The sequence below is a fragment of the Zonotrichia albicollis genome, chromosome 16 (genome assembly GCF_047830755.1).
Source record: "Zonotrichia albicollis isolate bZonAlb1 chromosome 16, bZonAlb1.hap1, whole genome shotgun sequence".
In the NCBI taxonomy this organism is placed as follows: Eukaryota; Metazoa; Chordata; class Aves; order Passeriformes; family Passerellidae; genus Zonotrichia; species Zonotrichia albicollis.
In genome coordinates this window covers 13,300,386-13,316,543 of record NC_133834.1, presented here as the reverse complement: position 1 = coordinate 13,316,543, position 16,158 = coordinate 13,300,386, and the positions used below count along the sequence as shown (strand labels likewise).

Genomic DNA, 16,158 nt, shown 5'->3' with positions numbered 1-16,158 from the left:
GTGCTGAGGGATGCTGTGAGGGGGGAAGATGGAATCATTGATAGAATTCATCAAGTTATCTGAGGATATTCCCTCTGGGACATCTTTGCCCCGGCACTAAGAAAATGCTAGAGGGGTGTAGGAACAACAGAGAGCAAGGTTTGATATCCCTGCCCTCTCTGGGCTCAGCAGCAGCAGGAGGGGAGTTTGACCAGGGCTGATAAACCATAATTCAGGGGCCCAAAGATGAGCTCAGGGAGGACAGAAACCTTCTGTGGATCAGAGGAGAAAAGCAGTGCTTGATCATGCTGTTGTTATATAAAGTGTGATGGTTACTCTTCTTGTACTGCTGATACACAGAAGAAATCTGATTTCTTTGAATGCTTCTTCTGACAGAAAACTGTGGCAATTAAAACAGAAGAAGGGGGTAAACTCTACATTGACCCATCTCCAGAGTACTCTGAAGATTTTGAACCTTATGAAAGCCTGAATGTGGAGAGCAGCAGTGACGATGATGATAATGGTCCTCTCTCCCAGGTACAGTTGGCAGCTGTTTTCTGTTGTTCATGGCAGTGTCATTTGAAATGTGATCATGCCCAGGGATCAGCCTCAGCACCCAAACCCCTCTATTGTGGTGTCTTCATTAGAGAATTTTGCTTTGATGAAATGTGACTAAAAGAAGGAAAAAAAAAAAAGAAAAGTAAAGCTGCTTGAGAAAATCAAGTCTCAATCAGAAACACTACAAAATGTTAAACCTTATTCTTAGGAGGGGGAATATTGTCTCTGTTGGGTTGAATTGAGATATTTCCTGCAAGGAGCCTCTTTCAGTTCAGTTAATGGTTGTGCAAGTGAACATCACTCCTGGGTACCAGGTTAGAAAAAGCTGAAACAACAGCTCTTGGTGCCTTTAAGGTAGTCTTTAAATAAGCTAAAATTGTTGCATGTCATTATTTTACCTAACAAAAATCAGACTGTTTGAAAATGTTCTAATCAATGCAGTTGCTTTGCATCAAGGATTGTTGTTGTATTGACTGTGCAGCCTTCCATTTGATCACTAATTGCAGTTTGTTCTAGCACACTTCACAAATGTGAAAGAAAACTAATCAATGAACAAAAATTTATGAATGTTTTTCTGCCTAAGCAATTAATGACATAAATAAAGCTTTTCTGCATAGTGGAGTAGCATCTGTATATGAAACTGTTAACAGATCTTACCACTGACATCAGACAAAATTCCCAAGCATATTTTCCTAGCTTGCATGTTTCTCTCATTTCTATATTTTGCCTTGATGATTATTTTTTGCTCTACAAACTGGTAATTTGTTTACACTGATGAATATTTATGTCTTTTATGTGTTTTTAATAGGAAGCTAATAATTTCAAAACAACTCCCCTTTTCTTTTTAGTCAAGATGGAAATAATTTTGATTTTGCTGGGGCTATAATGTGTTTTTTTAATGTCTTGTTACAATGCAGATGCAGAGGTTTCAAAGGAAAAGAGACTTGTACAATTTCCTGTCAAAGAGCTGGAAATATTAGTTTTGACTGTCTTAAAGACATGCTCAATATCAAGGCTCAGGTTGCTTATAAACCCTCTTTTGAGGCTGACTTTGTCTGCTCTTTGTAATATATTTCTGTCAACATGGATTTCCTAACAGGTATAATCTGTAGGAGCTTGAAGCTTTCATTGCAAACTGAATATAGACTGTCACAGTTCATTTGTACCTAAGGTACCTTCAGGTTTTCATTTTATACAGTTTGCTTACCTATATTTATCTCAAAACTCTTAATACCAACAAAGCAGGGGGAAATAAAAAAGCATTTAAGAGACACAAAGTCTTTTCCTTTTGCATTCATGAAAACCCACAGCTCTCCAGCATCATCTGTGCTGTTTGTGGTGTGAGATGGGAGAGGCAGGGCAGTTTTTTTTCCACAGTAAATTTCAAAATAGGTTATTTTTTGCATAAAATCCTGTTAGAGTGTGTCCACTTCAAAAAACTCAGTGCAAGCTGGGAGCTTAGCCCATCAGAGCCCAACTCTTTTCTGCTGGTTTTTGAAGTACAGATGTGTACAAGGCAGGACTGTTATCATCTATCATGTGCTTAAAAAGGAGTTGCTGCTACATGAGCTTGACAGTCTTGTGAAGGCATTTGGAAATTGTGGTTTGCAGCTACTCCTCAAACAGCAAAGCACAACTGTGAGACTGCACAAATATGTGCCTTTGCTCTCCCCCTTACTTGCTTTTTGTAACTTACTCCTAAAAATTGGTTTTGCACATAAAAGCTCCTTGGCCTACAGAATGTTCCTGCTGGATACTGATGAGAAGGAGCACAGCAGTTGTAGGATGATTTTTCTTTACAAGCCCTCATCAAATGAGGCAAGAAATGACAGAGGAATGGGAATATTTTTAGCTGCATCATGGCTCTGAGTTCCTCAGAAGATTTTTCTTTCTCCTGGAGAGGAACTGGCAGCCACTCTGGTTTATTCTAAAACACAATTTTGAGCTTTTCTGACAGATGTGTTTATATTGTAGCAGAAATTGAGAAGCAGCTTGCAGCACAGTGTGGAAGAGGAGAGGATGGAAGAAGACTCCCTTAGTGATGATTATGACTCTGTTGAAGAGGATGTGTTTTCAGACCCATCTCCCACTGAGGAAGCAATTACAGGCTTTGAAGGCCTTCAGTTGGATAGCAGTGGGGCCCTGCAGAAGGAAGGTTCTGAACATCAGGATGCTGGGAGATGCTCTAGCCTTGATTCTGGTGCCACAACTGTGCTGGAGTTCAACCAGGATCAAAGCAGTAAGTCTGTGTCTTGCACAATTCTTCCTTACCATAATCATTCTTTGAGGGAATTGCATTTAAGGTTGATCATTAGGAGTTACTCCATACCCTTTCAAGTTCTCATGCCCTGCAGCAAACCTGTTGTTTGATCTCCTGATTTGGGACACTCATCCTCTTGTACTTCATTAGGAACTCTTTGGGCAAATGCAGAGATACAGACCTGGTTACTGCACCTCTAGACACCTGAACTAAGATTGTCTGGAAGATATCTCAAGGAATTACCATGTCTTTAGATATATTTTTGGACTGGTTTTGCAGAAATTCAGGCAGCCAAACCTTCCCAGTCTCACCTTTATTTCACATACCTGTCCCAGGTGATTGACATGAGCCGCTTCTTTTTGTCTCTTTCTGTATCCTTTGGAGCCTCAGTGTCCAAACCCACAACCAGTCATTAAATCTCAAAGATAATTTAACAAATGGTGAAGAGTTCAGGCAGAAACCAGACCTAAGCCTACCTTCAGTATTTCTCAGAATTCCTTCCCTGCTTGTTTCTGGTACAGTAATTGGTTTTGGTTTCTTGGTTTTGTTTATTTCACTGCTTCCTTTTCTTTTTTTTCTTTCCCTAATGTGTAGTTAATTGCATAAATTCAGAGGAACAATCTTGGAATAAATTAAGTAGAAGAGTTTTCCTTTCATTATCATGGATGTGAATGGGGTGTGAATGGGGAGAGGGGCAGAAGAAGAGACAGATCAAGGGATGGAAGAGCAGTGAGAACAATATCTCCAGGAGAGTGCAGGACTTTCTGTCCAGAGAAAAATTTGAGAGCTGTGATGGAAACAATAGAGGCATTAATAATTCCCAAACCAAAAAGTGAAGTACTTCTAAGAGTTATTCCCTCTCCCCCTCTGAAACTTCTAAACATGATAACATTTGTGTCTGTATTTTAAGAATTTTCTTTGGTATAACTGTGTTAAGAAATAACTCAGGACTTCTTTTTTATTTTTGCTTTTCATGACAGTAATGCAGGTAAGTATCTGGCAGAGATGAGATGTCTTGGTACATTATAATACTATTTTTATTTTGTTTGAGTTAGTGCCAGCCATCCATATGTGCATCTGCATCAACAGAACAGTGCCAGTGAAAGGGATGGAAATTATCACTTTTAACTATGCCAACATAATTAAAGTGGCGAAACTTTAGCATTAAAAATCCAATAAATTTTCCTGGGCTGGCTGCTTCCACATAACTTTAAAGTTTATTATTTCTTTTTCCTTTTTATCTTGCAGAAGTGAAGCCAGTGCAAGTTCTCTCAGCCAAAAGGAAGGACAGTGCTGAAGTGTACATTCCTGTCAAACCAGGCATGCTGAAAAATAAAGGCACTCGGCCACTCTCTGCTGTGTTCCTGCACCAGGACAGACATGAAGCAATGTATTCTAGTAAGAAATAAGAATATATGATGTCAATAAGGAGAGTTTTCATGCTTTTTCCCTTTTCTGGCTCAGATGCAATTTTAGCACACATCTGTCATTATGTGAATTTTTTAACTGTCACTCCCTTGTATTTTTTTAAAGTGGGATTTTCTGTGGTTCTGTTGTTGTTTTTAACACCTTGAATGTTCTGGCTTCAGTGAAATTGTGATAAAGTGTAAAAGCCTGTATACTTCAATCTTCTGCCATATCTTTACTATCTTCCTTCTCTTTTTGTTTCCACAGCACAAGATTTTCCCTCTCCCTTTCAGTCCTTGGTCAGTACTTGCTCTGTGTTTCCCACTTCCCTTGTGGAGGTCTGTCCCCTGTGGGTTTAATGGAAATGTGTGTTCTCCCAGTCAGCAGCTGATGTTTGGTGGAAGAGTTTAACACAACACATTTGTAGCAATACAAAATGCAGAGTTCTCTACCACAATAAAGGCACAGTTTTTCACAGCATGACTAAAGAGACCTGTGGCTGCTTGGGACTGTAATTCAATTACACCTTGAACACTGACATCAGTCTGCAGTGCTGGGTAGATGTGCCAGTATCTAGGAGCATACTGGAAAATATCTTTCTTGGACTGGACAACATAATTTGAAGCCACTGCTGCTTATTATAAATATCTTCTGCTAAGGTGTGGTCTTTACCTGGGGAAAAACGCCAACAAAACACAGCAGATCCCAAATGTAGGGGCTGAAGTTGTGACTTCAGTTGTAGTTCAGTGCAGTCCTTAACTGAACAAGTCTGATCAGCTTGAGTTTTGGAAGGTCTGAGGTGCAGTTTTCAGACCTGCCATACTCTGTGGTCAAGCTGCTCTTTTCAAAAAAACAGAATCCAGATGTGTCCCAAGAAAGCACTGAGGCCAGTGGTTTTGAAAAGCCAAAATAATTAGTTTCTTAATTAGCAGAAAACCAAATAGAGAAAAAGAAGTTAATTCTTTTTGGCTCCAGAATAAATCCCCTTTGTAGCTTCTGAGACCCTCACCCACCATCTGTTGAAGCAGATGTTGCTTTGAATTCCCAGAGATGTGTGCTGCATTTTCTCAGGTTATAATAGTGCTGCTTGGAGCTGCTTCTGTCCAACTACTGTGATAAATCCTAAATGAATTTCATTTCAGGGGGATGATAGAGTGCAGAAGAATAAGCAGGTCTTTATTCCATCCCTGTTTTTGCAGAGATGACTGATGCTTGTTGAAAGTTTTCATGGGTGTATGTGCAAGGAGTGCATGCCCACAAATCTCAGCTCAGCCTGAACTTCTTGTCTTTTCAAGGTGGACTTGATGTTACTTGCACTGTGCTCTCCTCCCTGCAGCACTGAGAGCACTCTGGCACTTCAGTTATTTCCCCTCACTCTAAATGTCTCTGCAACTTCAGTCTCTTCTCTTCCCTCGACTTTTAAAGCCCTCAGATATAACCACTGTGCTTCTCTTTTATCCAATCTCACATCATCTGTTATTAAATTTGATTTCCTTTCTTTCAAACCTGTTTCTAGGCTGTGATGTTTCTGTTTCTCCATGAAGTTTGGGAAGATTGGGATTCGTGTGGGCATTGTGATGACTGCTTAAATGACAAGGTCATTTATTTTGCCTTGTAAATAGCAACTCCTGATTCCCCTTATATTGCTAGAAGTCTCTGGGGATTCCTACAAAATAGCTGAACACCCCAATTACAAATTCCTGCTGTGCTTAAATTATATATACTTCTTTTCAATGGACTATTACAAGGCATTTCCACTAAATACCAGAACAAAGCAATCTAAAAGCATAAAAATTATGGTTCTCATTTGTTGGTTTTCCTCTTCTTATGATGCTGTTTTAACTGTTGCCTAAAGAAGATGTGACTTGGAATCTTAGCGTAAAACCAAATTAGGGGAATTCAGCTTCATTTGGGATGGTTATAGATGCTTGCAAAGCCCTTTGTCAGGAACTGAATGGGAGGTTTCAGATGTTGGAATGTTCTGTACTTGTATGTCCTGAAAAAATGAGTATTTCTTCCTTTTTTTTGGTCCCAGAGCCCTTAAGTCGACCAGAAACCTCCCTTTCAATAACCAGGAAGAATGTGTGTGAGAAGGATCCTGAGTTCTCTGTTTCAGCTGTTGTTCAAGCAGTGCAGATTGAGAATGAATTCTTGCAGGGAGATCTGCAAAGGCAAGCAGTTGCCACCAACCCCCAAAAGGTATGGCAGAAAAAAAAAAAGAGAGCTGTTTGTTCAACAAGCAGAACCCCCATGAATTACAATCCCTTACACATTAGGATTGTGTATGAATGAATGGTGATGCCCCCTAAGTGTAATTTTATTTGTATTATTCTTCCAAAGCGTTGTTTCCTTTAATCTGCTTCCTCAGGATGGCATCCCACAGCTCCCTCTTGATTACAGGGATCACTGAGCAGCTGATAGAGCAGCCATATGATGTGTCTGTACAATCAGATGCACAGCTGCAGGCCCACTTGAGCCATTTCCATCCTGCAAGCTTCTGAAACAGGGCAAAGTGGGATTTCCATCCCAGTAAATCCTGTCTTCCTCCAGGACTCTAACATGGACACTGCCCCCTGTTAGTGCATCTCTGCTTTTGGAGCAGAGCTCTCCTGGACACTCCTGGATCTCACTGAGGATGAGCTGGGGAGGGTTTTCTGCCCCAAGGTGTGTTCATCTCTTAGCTCCAGAAACCATGTTTAAAACAATTAAAAACTTACAAGCAAGGAAGTTGAGAAAAATCAACAAAAAAGTTGAGTAGAGTCAGAAAAAGATCCCATAGCACTGTAAGAATGCAGCACTTTTCTTCTGTTTTCTCTTGGGTATCTTACTGATAGGTCTTTATTTAAAAAATAAATCATTATTTTATGTTGATAGAATTGAGGGGTTTGGGGATTTTAAGAGACTTGATGGTTTTGGAGGAGAAAGTCTAGTAGACCTGTGCCAAAGGTTTGGCTAACCCTGAATCCTACCAAATGTACACAATGAGATTTTATATATATATTTATATATATCTGTGTGTGTGTATTTTACAGTCCTCAGAATTTGCTTCTGTTTTCTTCCACACAGAAGATGAAGCTCCAAGCTCAGCTCTTTCATTGTAAATCAAGACCAATTCCATGAAATGTTCTTTATAGAGTTACTGATGAGCTGGGCCCAAGTTCTTACTTGTTCCAGACATGCAGATTGATGCTGTGTGGTGAGAACAATCTGAATGGAACATGTTCATCTTTTTCTTACTTAGGACACATTTTCTGTTTCATCTGTTCTTTCTGCAAAGGCTGAACCTCCAGAGAAACGCCAGACAAGGACTGCAGTGACCAGAGCTGTGGAGAGATACTGCCCTTTTGGAAGCAGGTATATATTTATATCTATTTGCTTTAGGATAACTTCCTTTTTTAAGAGAGATTTTTCAGAATGCCACCAGTCCAATTACTGCACTTGGTAATCTCCAAATACTTGAGACACCCTGCAAGTAGCAAATCAGGCAGTGCAGCCTTGGGCCAGTTTCTGTGGAGCAGAATCTGCCAACATCTCACTTTATGGTCCTCAGATCACCTCTGCATTCCCTTCTCACACTGCCTCAGAACCATGAACTGGAGCCCAGATTTTTAACCAAACTCTGTGAATCTAAGGTGGAATGCTGCAAAAGTTGTCATTAGGCGTTGGGTGCATTTTCCTGTGGGGTTCATCTTATCATCTCTTTACCTTTGCACCAACTGTTTCTTAAAAACGCAGAATTATGAGGAGATAACCCAGAATATGTAGTTTCAGACAAAAGAAGAGACTCCTGAAAGCCTTTGTGGAGCGTGGGGGCCATTCTGCCTGTGACAGTGACAGATCCCTGGCTGGTGGCAAAGCTGGAGTAAATTCCATGTGGAGAGAGAAGGTTTGTGCATATGTGCACCATAATTGGTGCTTCCCAGTGTTACTGAAATAAAAGTACATTGAATGAGCTGTATCCCTCAGTTCTGCCCTACATCAAGTAATAAACCTATGGCAGGGTGCAAAAAGAGAATTTATCACTGTTCATCAGAATGACAGAGGAATCAGACAAAGAACAGAGAGTTAGTTGCCTTCTCTTCAGGCTTTTTAAGAGTGTTGATGTGTGGCAGAATTGGTGTAACCCAAAATGATTGATTGAATGTCATCCAAATAGCCATGGCTTTGCAATCTTTTTTCTTCTGACCCATCAGTTTTGCAGTCTGAACAATCTTTCCTTTCACATTTTCTTGGTTGGTCACTGCTGCTTTTACCATATTTCATTTTGGTCTAGATGACAGCCAATATGGATGTACATGATGCCATTTATGTGACCATGGAACTTCTTTCCAACTGGGGGAATCCAGCAAACGTGGGCCTGAGCCAGGTGGAATTCTTTGATTTCCACAACCAGAGGATCTTTGTGTCTCCTCACGACGTGGACATTCGAAATGCTGACAACGCAGGGGATTTGTGCTGCCTGGTCAATAACAACTTAAATGTAAGACAGCTTAGTGCTGGATATTAAAATCTCTCAATATAATATTTCTGTAATACTCTATCTAAAGGTTTTTTGTTCAGGAACATTTTGAACTTGACTGCATAACAACTTATCTGATAATTTAAAAAAACTCTACAAATATTGCTTCTTAGTAACAACTCTCCTATTCAAGATGTTGGTATTCAGTTCCAACTTTGTTTTAGAACTGGAGTAATCCTTGTGGTCTCAAGGTACAGAAGCTTCACTCCTGTTTTTTTCAGATGGATAATTCAAATTTAAGTAAATTTATAAAGAAAATGTGTCTGTTTTCTCTTGTTCCCTCGTTATCTTTTTACCTAGGGAAGAATCATGGAAATAAAAAACTGTGTAGGTAGTTTTGAACAAGAGATTAAGAAAAATATATGGCAGGTAAAAGTCTTTCATGGCTCTTGTGTGAGATAGTAAGATGAGGAGATATGAGGGGCTCCCACACTAATGACAATGGGCAAAAGACAGTGACTGGTGTGAAAGAATTAGCAAATGTCCACAGCCCTCCATACAGCCACAGTTTTATTTGTGCTGCACATTCACTCTGTGCCATTTTTCATAGGCCTGTACAGCAAGGATTCTAGTAAAAAATTAGTATGATTTTAGTGGATGAGGATGCTGATGGACTTAGTCCATTAAAAACATAAATTACAGCTCATTTCATGCTAATGGTGCTTTTCTGCTCTCAAGGTAAATGAGATTTGAAAGAGGACAAATATGCAGTATTTTGAAATTTAGTTGAAACTCCTTATAGAGTATTATTTCCAAATATTTTCACCTGAAGCATCTTCCTTAATTTCTCCTGAGAATTGTATTTGGGATCTCATAAATCCCCATTCTCCTTTTTAGGCTGTGCTAGCTGGCAGGTGATACTCAGTAGTAGTGGTGGTAGTAGTAGTTGTAGTAGTGACTCTCAGACTCTCTAGATATTTATAAATTATGTAGTAATACATTCATTAAGCCATTATGAACCTGTTACTCTCAGTATTACTCATACATTTATAAATCTCATTATTCTTAAGAAATGAGCTTTTATATTGCATTGATTAATATATTCCCTTGATTTGTGACTCTGTAATCTCCTCTCTTGAGGCTGCATCCCAGATGCAGTCTGGGCAGGGAATTTGCTCTTAGGCTGTGGGTATGGGGTGCCTGAACTGCAGATTCCTTCAGAAGGCAGAGCAGCACTTCCAGTTTGTGCACATTTCAGATCATACAGGAAAGCTTCAGGGTGCATTAAAAACCCAGTAAATTAATCAATCTTCAAGCAATGAACATTTTCAACAGAACAAAAACTTGAAATAAAAACTTATTGTGTGGAAAACTCATTTTACCATGCTTAAAACACTTCCATCTTTGATCATTTAGATGTACTTTTGTCTTTGAGAATACTCTTATTGAAGATGAGGGATTTTATTTTATTAGTTTATTTATTACCCTTGCAGACTTTTAAGAAGAGCACTTAAACTGCTTCCTTCCTTGTATTTTGTGATGTACTGTAAAAGAAAAAAAATGCTTGGCAGAATATCTGGTGCTCTCAACTTTTTAGATTAGATAAAGGGAAGGAATTTACTGTGAGGGTGGGCAGGCCCTGGCACAGGGTGCCCAGAGCAGCTGGGGCTGCCCCTGGATCCCTGGCAGTGCCCGAGGCCAGGCTGGGCAGGGCTGGGAGCAGCCTGGGACACTGGGAGGTGTCCCTGCCATGGCAGGGGGTTGGAACTGGATGGTTTTTAAGTTCCCTTCCAATCCAAACCATTCTGGGATTCTCTGAAAATATTTAATAAGTCTTAGATTAGGTATTTATTGAAATTGCTTTCCATAAACCTTTTTGGTTCTTATATGCATGTAGAGGTCTTTTAAACCTCAGGATAACAAGGACAGGCAAATACTAACAAATGTGTTTCTTCCCCCTGGGGAACCCTTAGACCTGTGTCATTCCTCTTCACAGTTCTTGATGCTTCCTTTACTCTCCATCATTTACACCTTCAGTCCCACAAAAAGCAGTGCCAATCTCTCACAAAATCTTAAGATTAAAGGTTTTCACTCTCCCCTTTTACCTTGGTCCAGTGAAAATACAATTTCTTCTTCTGAACATACCAGGTTCACCCTCATGGTTCAAAGAATTTTTGGGTTAGCTTTTTCAGCTCCAAGAAAATAACCCCAGGCTCAAGTACCTCTTGTGAAGGCAAAGACATGAGATCACTCTTTGGGATAAAACATGAGAGTCCTCCACAGTCTCTTGAGTTTTGGCATGGATCCTTCAAGGTGACTTGAATTTCTAGTGTCAGATCTTTGGCTCCCTCATGGGGGATGTAACACCTGTGAGGTTGTGTAAGCTCAGCCCTATCAGTTATTTCCACTGATGAACAAAATGATCTCCATGGCTGCCTCTCACTCAGGACACAACACACAGCCTGGCTCTGATAAATCCCTGTTTTTGGAACATTGGGTGCAGTTTTACAGAGAAGCCAGTGAGAAGCAGGAGCATTTTAGTGCTGAATCAGGTACCCTTCTGTGGAGGCACCTGTGGCTCTCAGTACCCACCAGAACCTATTGATTTCTGGGCAGTCAGCTCCTGCCTTGAGAGGTCTGCAGATGGATTGCTTATCTGATCTTGTCTGCAGTTGGGAAATTGTTTTTTTAACTGTTCTTATTCAAACTATGGCTTCAAAAACATGATGCAGCTTTGAAGTTGACCCTGGAGTTGGGTTCACAGTGATTTGAGGGCTGTCCTTCATTTCTTTGATGTCAAGAGGCTTCTTTCTTTTAAGTATAAAGGACAGAACCTGTCTGGCACTCTTATGGCTGTTGGTGCTCCAAACTGGTGTTAAAGCAGAAACAATCTCCCAAAGCTTTTTGAGAGGCTCTGGGGCAGAGACCCATCAGAGTCTGGAGAAATTGAGAGAGGACCATGGTGAGGAGTGTATCTGATAGCTATCACATTCATGCTGGCTCCAGGGTGCTATCCTAACCATTGTTAGTCACACAGATAGAGGACTCTGTGGTTAACACCTTCAGCAAAAACTGAAACACTCACTTCAGAGAGAAAGGTGTGGAAAAAGACTGCCTGTTATCTTGTGTGTGTGTATCTGTGTCCTGTGTGTCCCTGAGAACAGGAGGGGAACTAATTTATCAGCTGCTTTCAGATCACTGGTATGTAACCTGCATGTGGGTAACACTGAACATCAAATATATTAATATTGAACATTTTGATTCTGAAACTTCCTTCCTTCTGAGCTGCCAGATATCCTTTTCTTACATTCTGAACATGTAGAGATAGCAGTTCTTAACAATGTCCAGAATCAAGCATTTCTTGGTACTTTAAAATCTCTTGATCGCCAGTTATATGTAAATTCAAGTTGGGAATTCTGTGATGTCTTAGAAAATTTTCAGAGTAGAGTCCAGTATAACTCTGAGGAGTAGACCTGTAAGTGAAACTGATTATCTGCAAAGCCTGATTAAAATAGAAGCAGACAGTAAAGTAAAATTCTCAAAGATTCCCCTCCTTAGAGGACGAACCAGAAGCAAAGAAATTGTGAAATGATTGTAGAATGCCCATTGTGCTCAGTGATCCCCCCTAGTGCCAGCAAAGCTGATTAATTTGATAAAAATAAACTGGGCTTGCTCTGCCTGTGCTCTGAGCGTGCAGATGTCTCCCTGGGACAGCAGGCAGCTGACCTTTAGCTCATTGCCAGCTTGTTGGGAGCTGTCTGGCAGGCGGGAGAATGGGATTTACTCTTGGGAAATGAGGCTGAGGTTTTGCTCTTTACGTAGCAGATTTTATGAAACCTTTACTTTTCTAATGGCCTCCTGTGCTGCTGGGGGGGTGGGGAGTTAATTAAAACACCTGCTCCAGGAGAAGGAGCATTAGTGACAGTCTGCTTGTCTGTGTTTTTAGCTCCCCAAGGAAAGCTGCCTTTGGATGTGCCCTTTCCACCCACCCGTCCAACTTTACTTTGTTATCCGCAATCCCACCCGCTCACGTGACTTTGGTATATCCAAGATCAAGATTTGGAATTACAACACAACAACTCCCAGTGTAAGTAGTCTTTTCTCAACTCCTCTTTATATTTGCTCTTGCCTTGCCTAGGGAAATTCAGTGTGATCTTCTTTCTAAAAGCATGAAATAAAAGTAGATACAATTTCCTGTAATGAAACAGGAGCTGTGAGGTGTCCCTGTCTGTTGTGAAATTTGCTTTTGTCTTAATTGTAAGCGCTAACAATGTAGTGATAATGTTTTCGTGGGCACAATGAGCATTTGTTTTCAAAGCTATTAAAGATCACTAAAGACCTAATAAAAGGCTTGCACGTCCTGTCATTAATCCTTTACTGTGGTGAGAAATAGAGATACAAAGGTAAGTGCATCTCAGTATTCAGGGCTTTCAGCTGTTTAATCACAATGTAAATAAATACGTGTTTAAATATCTGTTTTCTGGTGTCTATAAATATAAACAGGCTGACTGTTGCTCAGTTTGGGGTTTGTCACTTTAATGAGAATCATAAAATGGTTTGGGTTGGAAGGACCTTTAAGATCATCCAGTTCCAGCCCCCCTCCCTGGGCAGGGACAATTAAAAAGTCCACTACTGTGTGCTCATAATAAAACCAGTCATCTACTGTTACCAGAGAGACATATCATGGCAGATGGCAGATGGTCTCTTGTCTGTGTGTTTGAATGTCACCATGAATATTATTCTTGTTTGTACACTACAGTGTTAAGAAAAAAAAATCTCAGGTACTGGATCAAAGAGGATTTGCTGTCCTGGATTATAAATAAGAAGCTTTATCCCTGTGGTTTTGCTCTCATCCATGTTCTTATATAAGCACATATGGTAATTTATACATACGGAAATGGCCGTGGAAGGGACAGCTTAAAACAAATTTACTACAACATGATTTATATTTCTTTTCCTGGAATTTTAATAGCTTTTCTCACTAAAATGTGATCTACAGGATGTTCCATCATCATTAGAGTGTGCGAAAGGGCTGCTGTTCTTGGAGGTAATGGTATGATTTGTTACCAAACCTGCTGAATAGAATGCAGGATGCACACAGAAATGTTTGGCTGTGTTTCAAGGCTCTGCTTCCTTAATAACCTGATAGAAGGCAATGTGTAAAATCCATTGGGAGTATAATCCTATGGATTTTGGTGGAAAAATTTCTGTGTGCAGGACACACAGAGAAATGTTTGTCTGGTTTCAGGGTTCTGCTTCTTTAATAACCTGAAATAAGGCAATGTGTAAAATCCATTGGGAATATAATCCTTTGGGTTTTGGTGGAAATGCAGCAGTTTATCCTTGCTGAAGAAATGTCTCATTATCCTTAGCATGAAAGAATAATACAAAGCAGTTCTGCCTAAGTCTATAATTCATCATGAGAAAGTTTTGTCTAAGAAGTATAAAACCCCCACAATACAATGAATGAACAATTTTCTTCCCGCTAATGTAAATCCAGAGCCAGATTTCTGTGTGGATTTTGGGAATCATTCTAACTGCCTTCTTTCCCTCAAAAACCACGTAAGTGAGAGATGTCCAAGTACTGCTTCCAAAAATAGGCCAAAAATTAAGTCAGGCTGGTACTTTTGTATATTTGAATTTCAGAACTTGAGACTGGAAGGAGAAAAAAATATGTCTGAAGGAAGCTGTAAAAGTCAGATGACATCATTGTCATAGATTCCCTGATTCATTGAATTACGAGAAAGGTCTCAGAGGATGTTTCATCTTGCCTTTATTTACTTCAGATGAGACCTCCAAAAAAGGAGGTGAATTTTAGTCTGCAGGAAGGGAACAAGTGTAAGGGCAGCCAATTTTTTTCAAATTTATCTGCAACAGTCAGACACTTTGTAAGTACTTGATACAGCCTTGAAATTGCATGGTTAATGGTGCTATTAAAACTTTTTTTGAAAGATCCAGTCTAAAGTGTGTTGTATGTCTTCACAAAACTGGGAATGGAATCAATACCTAAATGCATTAAGGTCTTAGGTGCTCTCCAGTTGAATAATTCTCTTCTTCAGGTGGTTGCCTGTGTTTGTTCCTTCTGTGCCTATGTTCCTGTCCATTCTCTTGGGGCTTTTTTTCAGTGCTGGTGTGCCTGTAAGGATGGAGCAGCTTTCTTCCAGCACTGTCAGTTTTGTAGAAGTATTTTCTTTGGTTATTGGCTTCTTTTCTACTGCTTCTTTTTCACACTTTTCTGAAAAGTCAGGCAGAAGCAATTTCAGGTCCTCTGTCCAGGAAGAATTCTCAGAAAAGTGCCTCTGGTTTTAGGCTCTGTCCTTTGTGCATGAATATCACAGAAATGGCCAGAAATACCATCTCTATTTTCTCCTTGGGAGGCACTGTCCCTGCAGACACCCTGGGGGAGCTGAGGGTGTAAGCTGGGAAGGAATATCCAAAGGAAACAGATTTTTTTTCACAAAATCTTTTTCTTTCTGACAACGCTCATACCCACTTGTTTGTTCTGAGACACTGTGACCTTTTAATTACTCTTCCAGCAAGGAAAAGCCCTGCCTTGGCTGAGGTACTGAGTGGTTGTTTACAGGGTGGGATTACTCCTGAGGAAGGGATTTTTCCAGCCTCCTCACGCTTGAGGAGAGCTGAGCAGTGGTACTGGGGATGCTAAACTGTCAATCTTTTCCATCAGAACAGATCACTAAGCAACTGGAAACTCAGAGAGGGGTGGGAGGGAATGAAAAAGAGCAGTTCTTAGTCTTGTGCCTGCATATGTTTGTTCTTGGAGTCTCTTGGGATCTGTTCAGATTTTTTCCTCCCTGAGGCTCAGTCTGCTCAGGATTTTGGTGCAGATTTTCATCAGCTCTCCTGAGCTGTCAGCTCTTGGAGTGCCTGCCCCAGTCCAGTCTGTCTCTGTTATCCTAGAAATACCTGGCTGCTTCATCTTGGTACACTTCAGACCTTTTCTGCTTCCTAAAATACCCATCCCAGACATTCCAAAGCATCAGAGAGCAGTCTCCCACTGACTGGAAAAGCATTTTTGAAGTGAGTGACCCCTTTTTGGGCTTTTTCAGGGAGAATGAGCTCCACTATCTCATTTTGTAGAGTTTCTCTGCCTACCTGACCTCCTCTGCTGGTGAGTGCAGTGGGATTCATTTCAAAACATGCTGTTCTTAAGAAGTGGATTTTAATTTAAAAAGATGACATTGACAAATACTTTTCAATGTACATCTGTATTTCTGTGGTCCCCTTCAGTTTATACCTATTTCCAGGTAAAAAATGCAGAACTAAGGCCTGGGTATTCCTAACAGCAGTAGGGCTGGAATATTATGGAGAAATGTTCCAGTTATCCTAAATTCAGCTGTGACTGTTCAATATCTCTGGCATTTAAGGAGGACATTGGCAGTTTAGACATATAAAAATTTTAAAAATAGCATTATTGGGACATCCTGATAGTCTTTCTCTTCCCAATCATAATTCCAGGCAAAGCCATGCAGGTAAT

General features: G+C 40.2%; 1 protein-coding gene across 9 annotated transcripts in view; it reads left to right on the top strand.

Annotated features, from left to right (window-relative positions):
- KATNIP (katanin interacting protein) overlaps positions 1–16,158 on the top strand; it is a 60,687-nt gene that overhangs the window by 9,173 nt on the left and 35,356 nt on the right. For 5 of the 9 annotated variants that reach the window (XM_026796475.2, XM_074552823.1, XM_026796476.2 and 2 more), the window contains exons 6-13: positions 376–516; positions 2,512–2,776; positions 4,046–4,195; positions 6,240–6,403; positions 7,446–7,558; positions 7,970–8,090; positions 8,478–8,684; positions 12,610–12,750. In XM_026796475.2, the coding sequence (XP_026652276.2) occupies positions 376–516; positions 2,512–2,776; positions 4,046–4,195; positions 6,240–6,403; positions 7,446–7,558; positions 7,970–8,090; positions 8,478–8,684; positions 12,610–12,750 (1,302 nt within the window). The remainder of the gene's footprint in view (positions 1–375; positions 517–2,511; positions 2,777–4,045; positions 4,196–6,239; positions 6,404–7,445; positions 7,559–7,969; positions 8,091–8,477; positions 8,685–12,609; positions 12,751–16,158) is intronic. The other 4 variants (XM_074552826.1, XM_074552824.1, XM_014270647.3 and 1 more) reach the window with 2 other exon arrangements.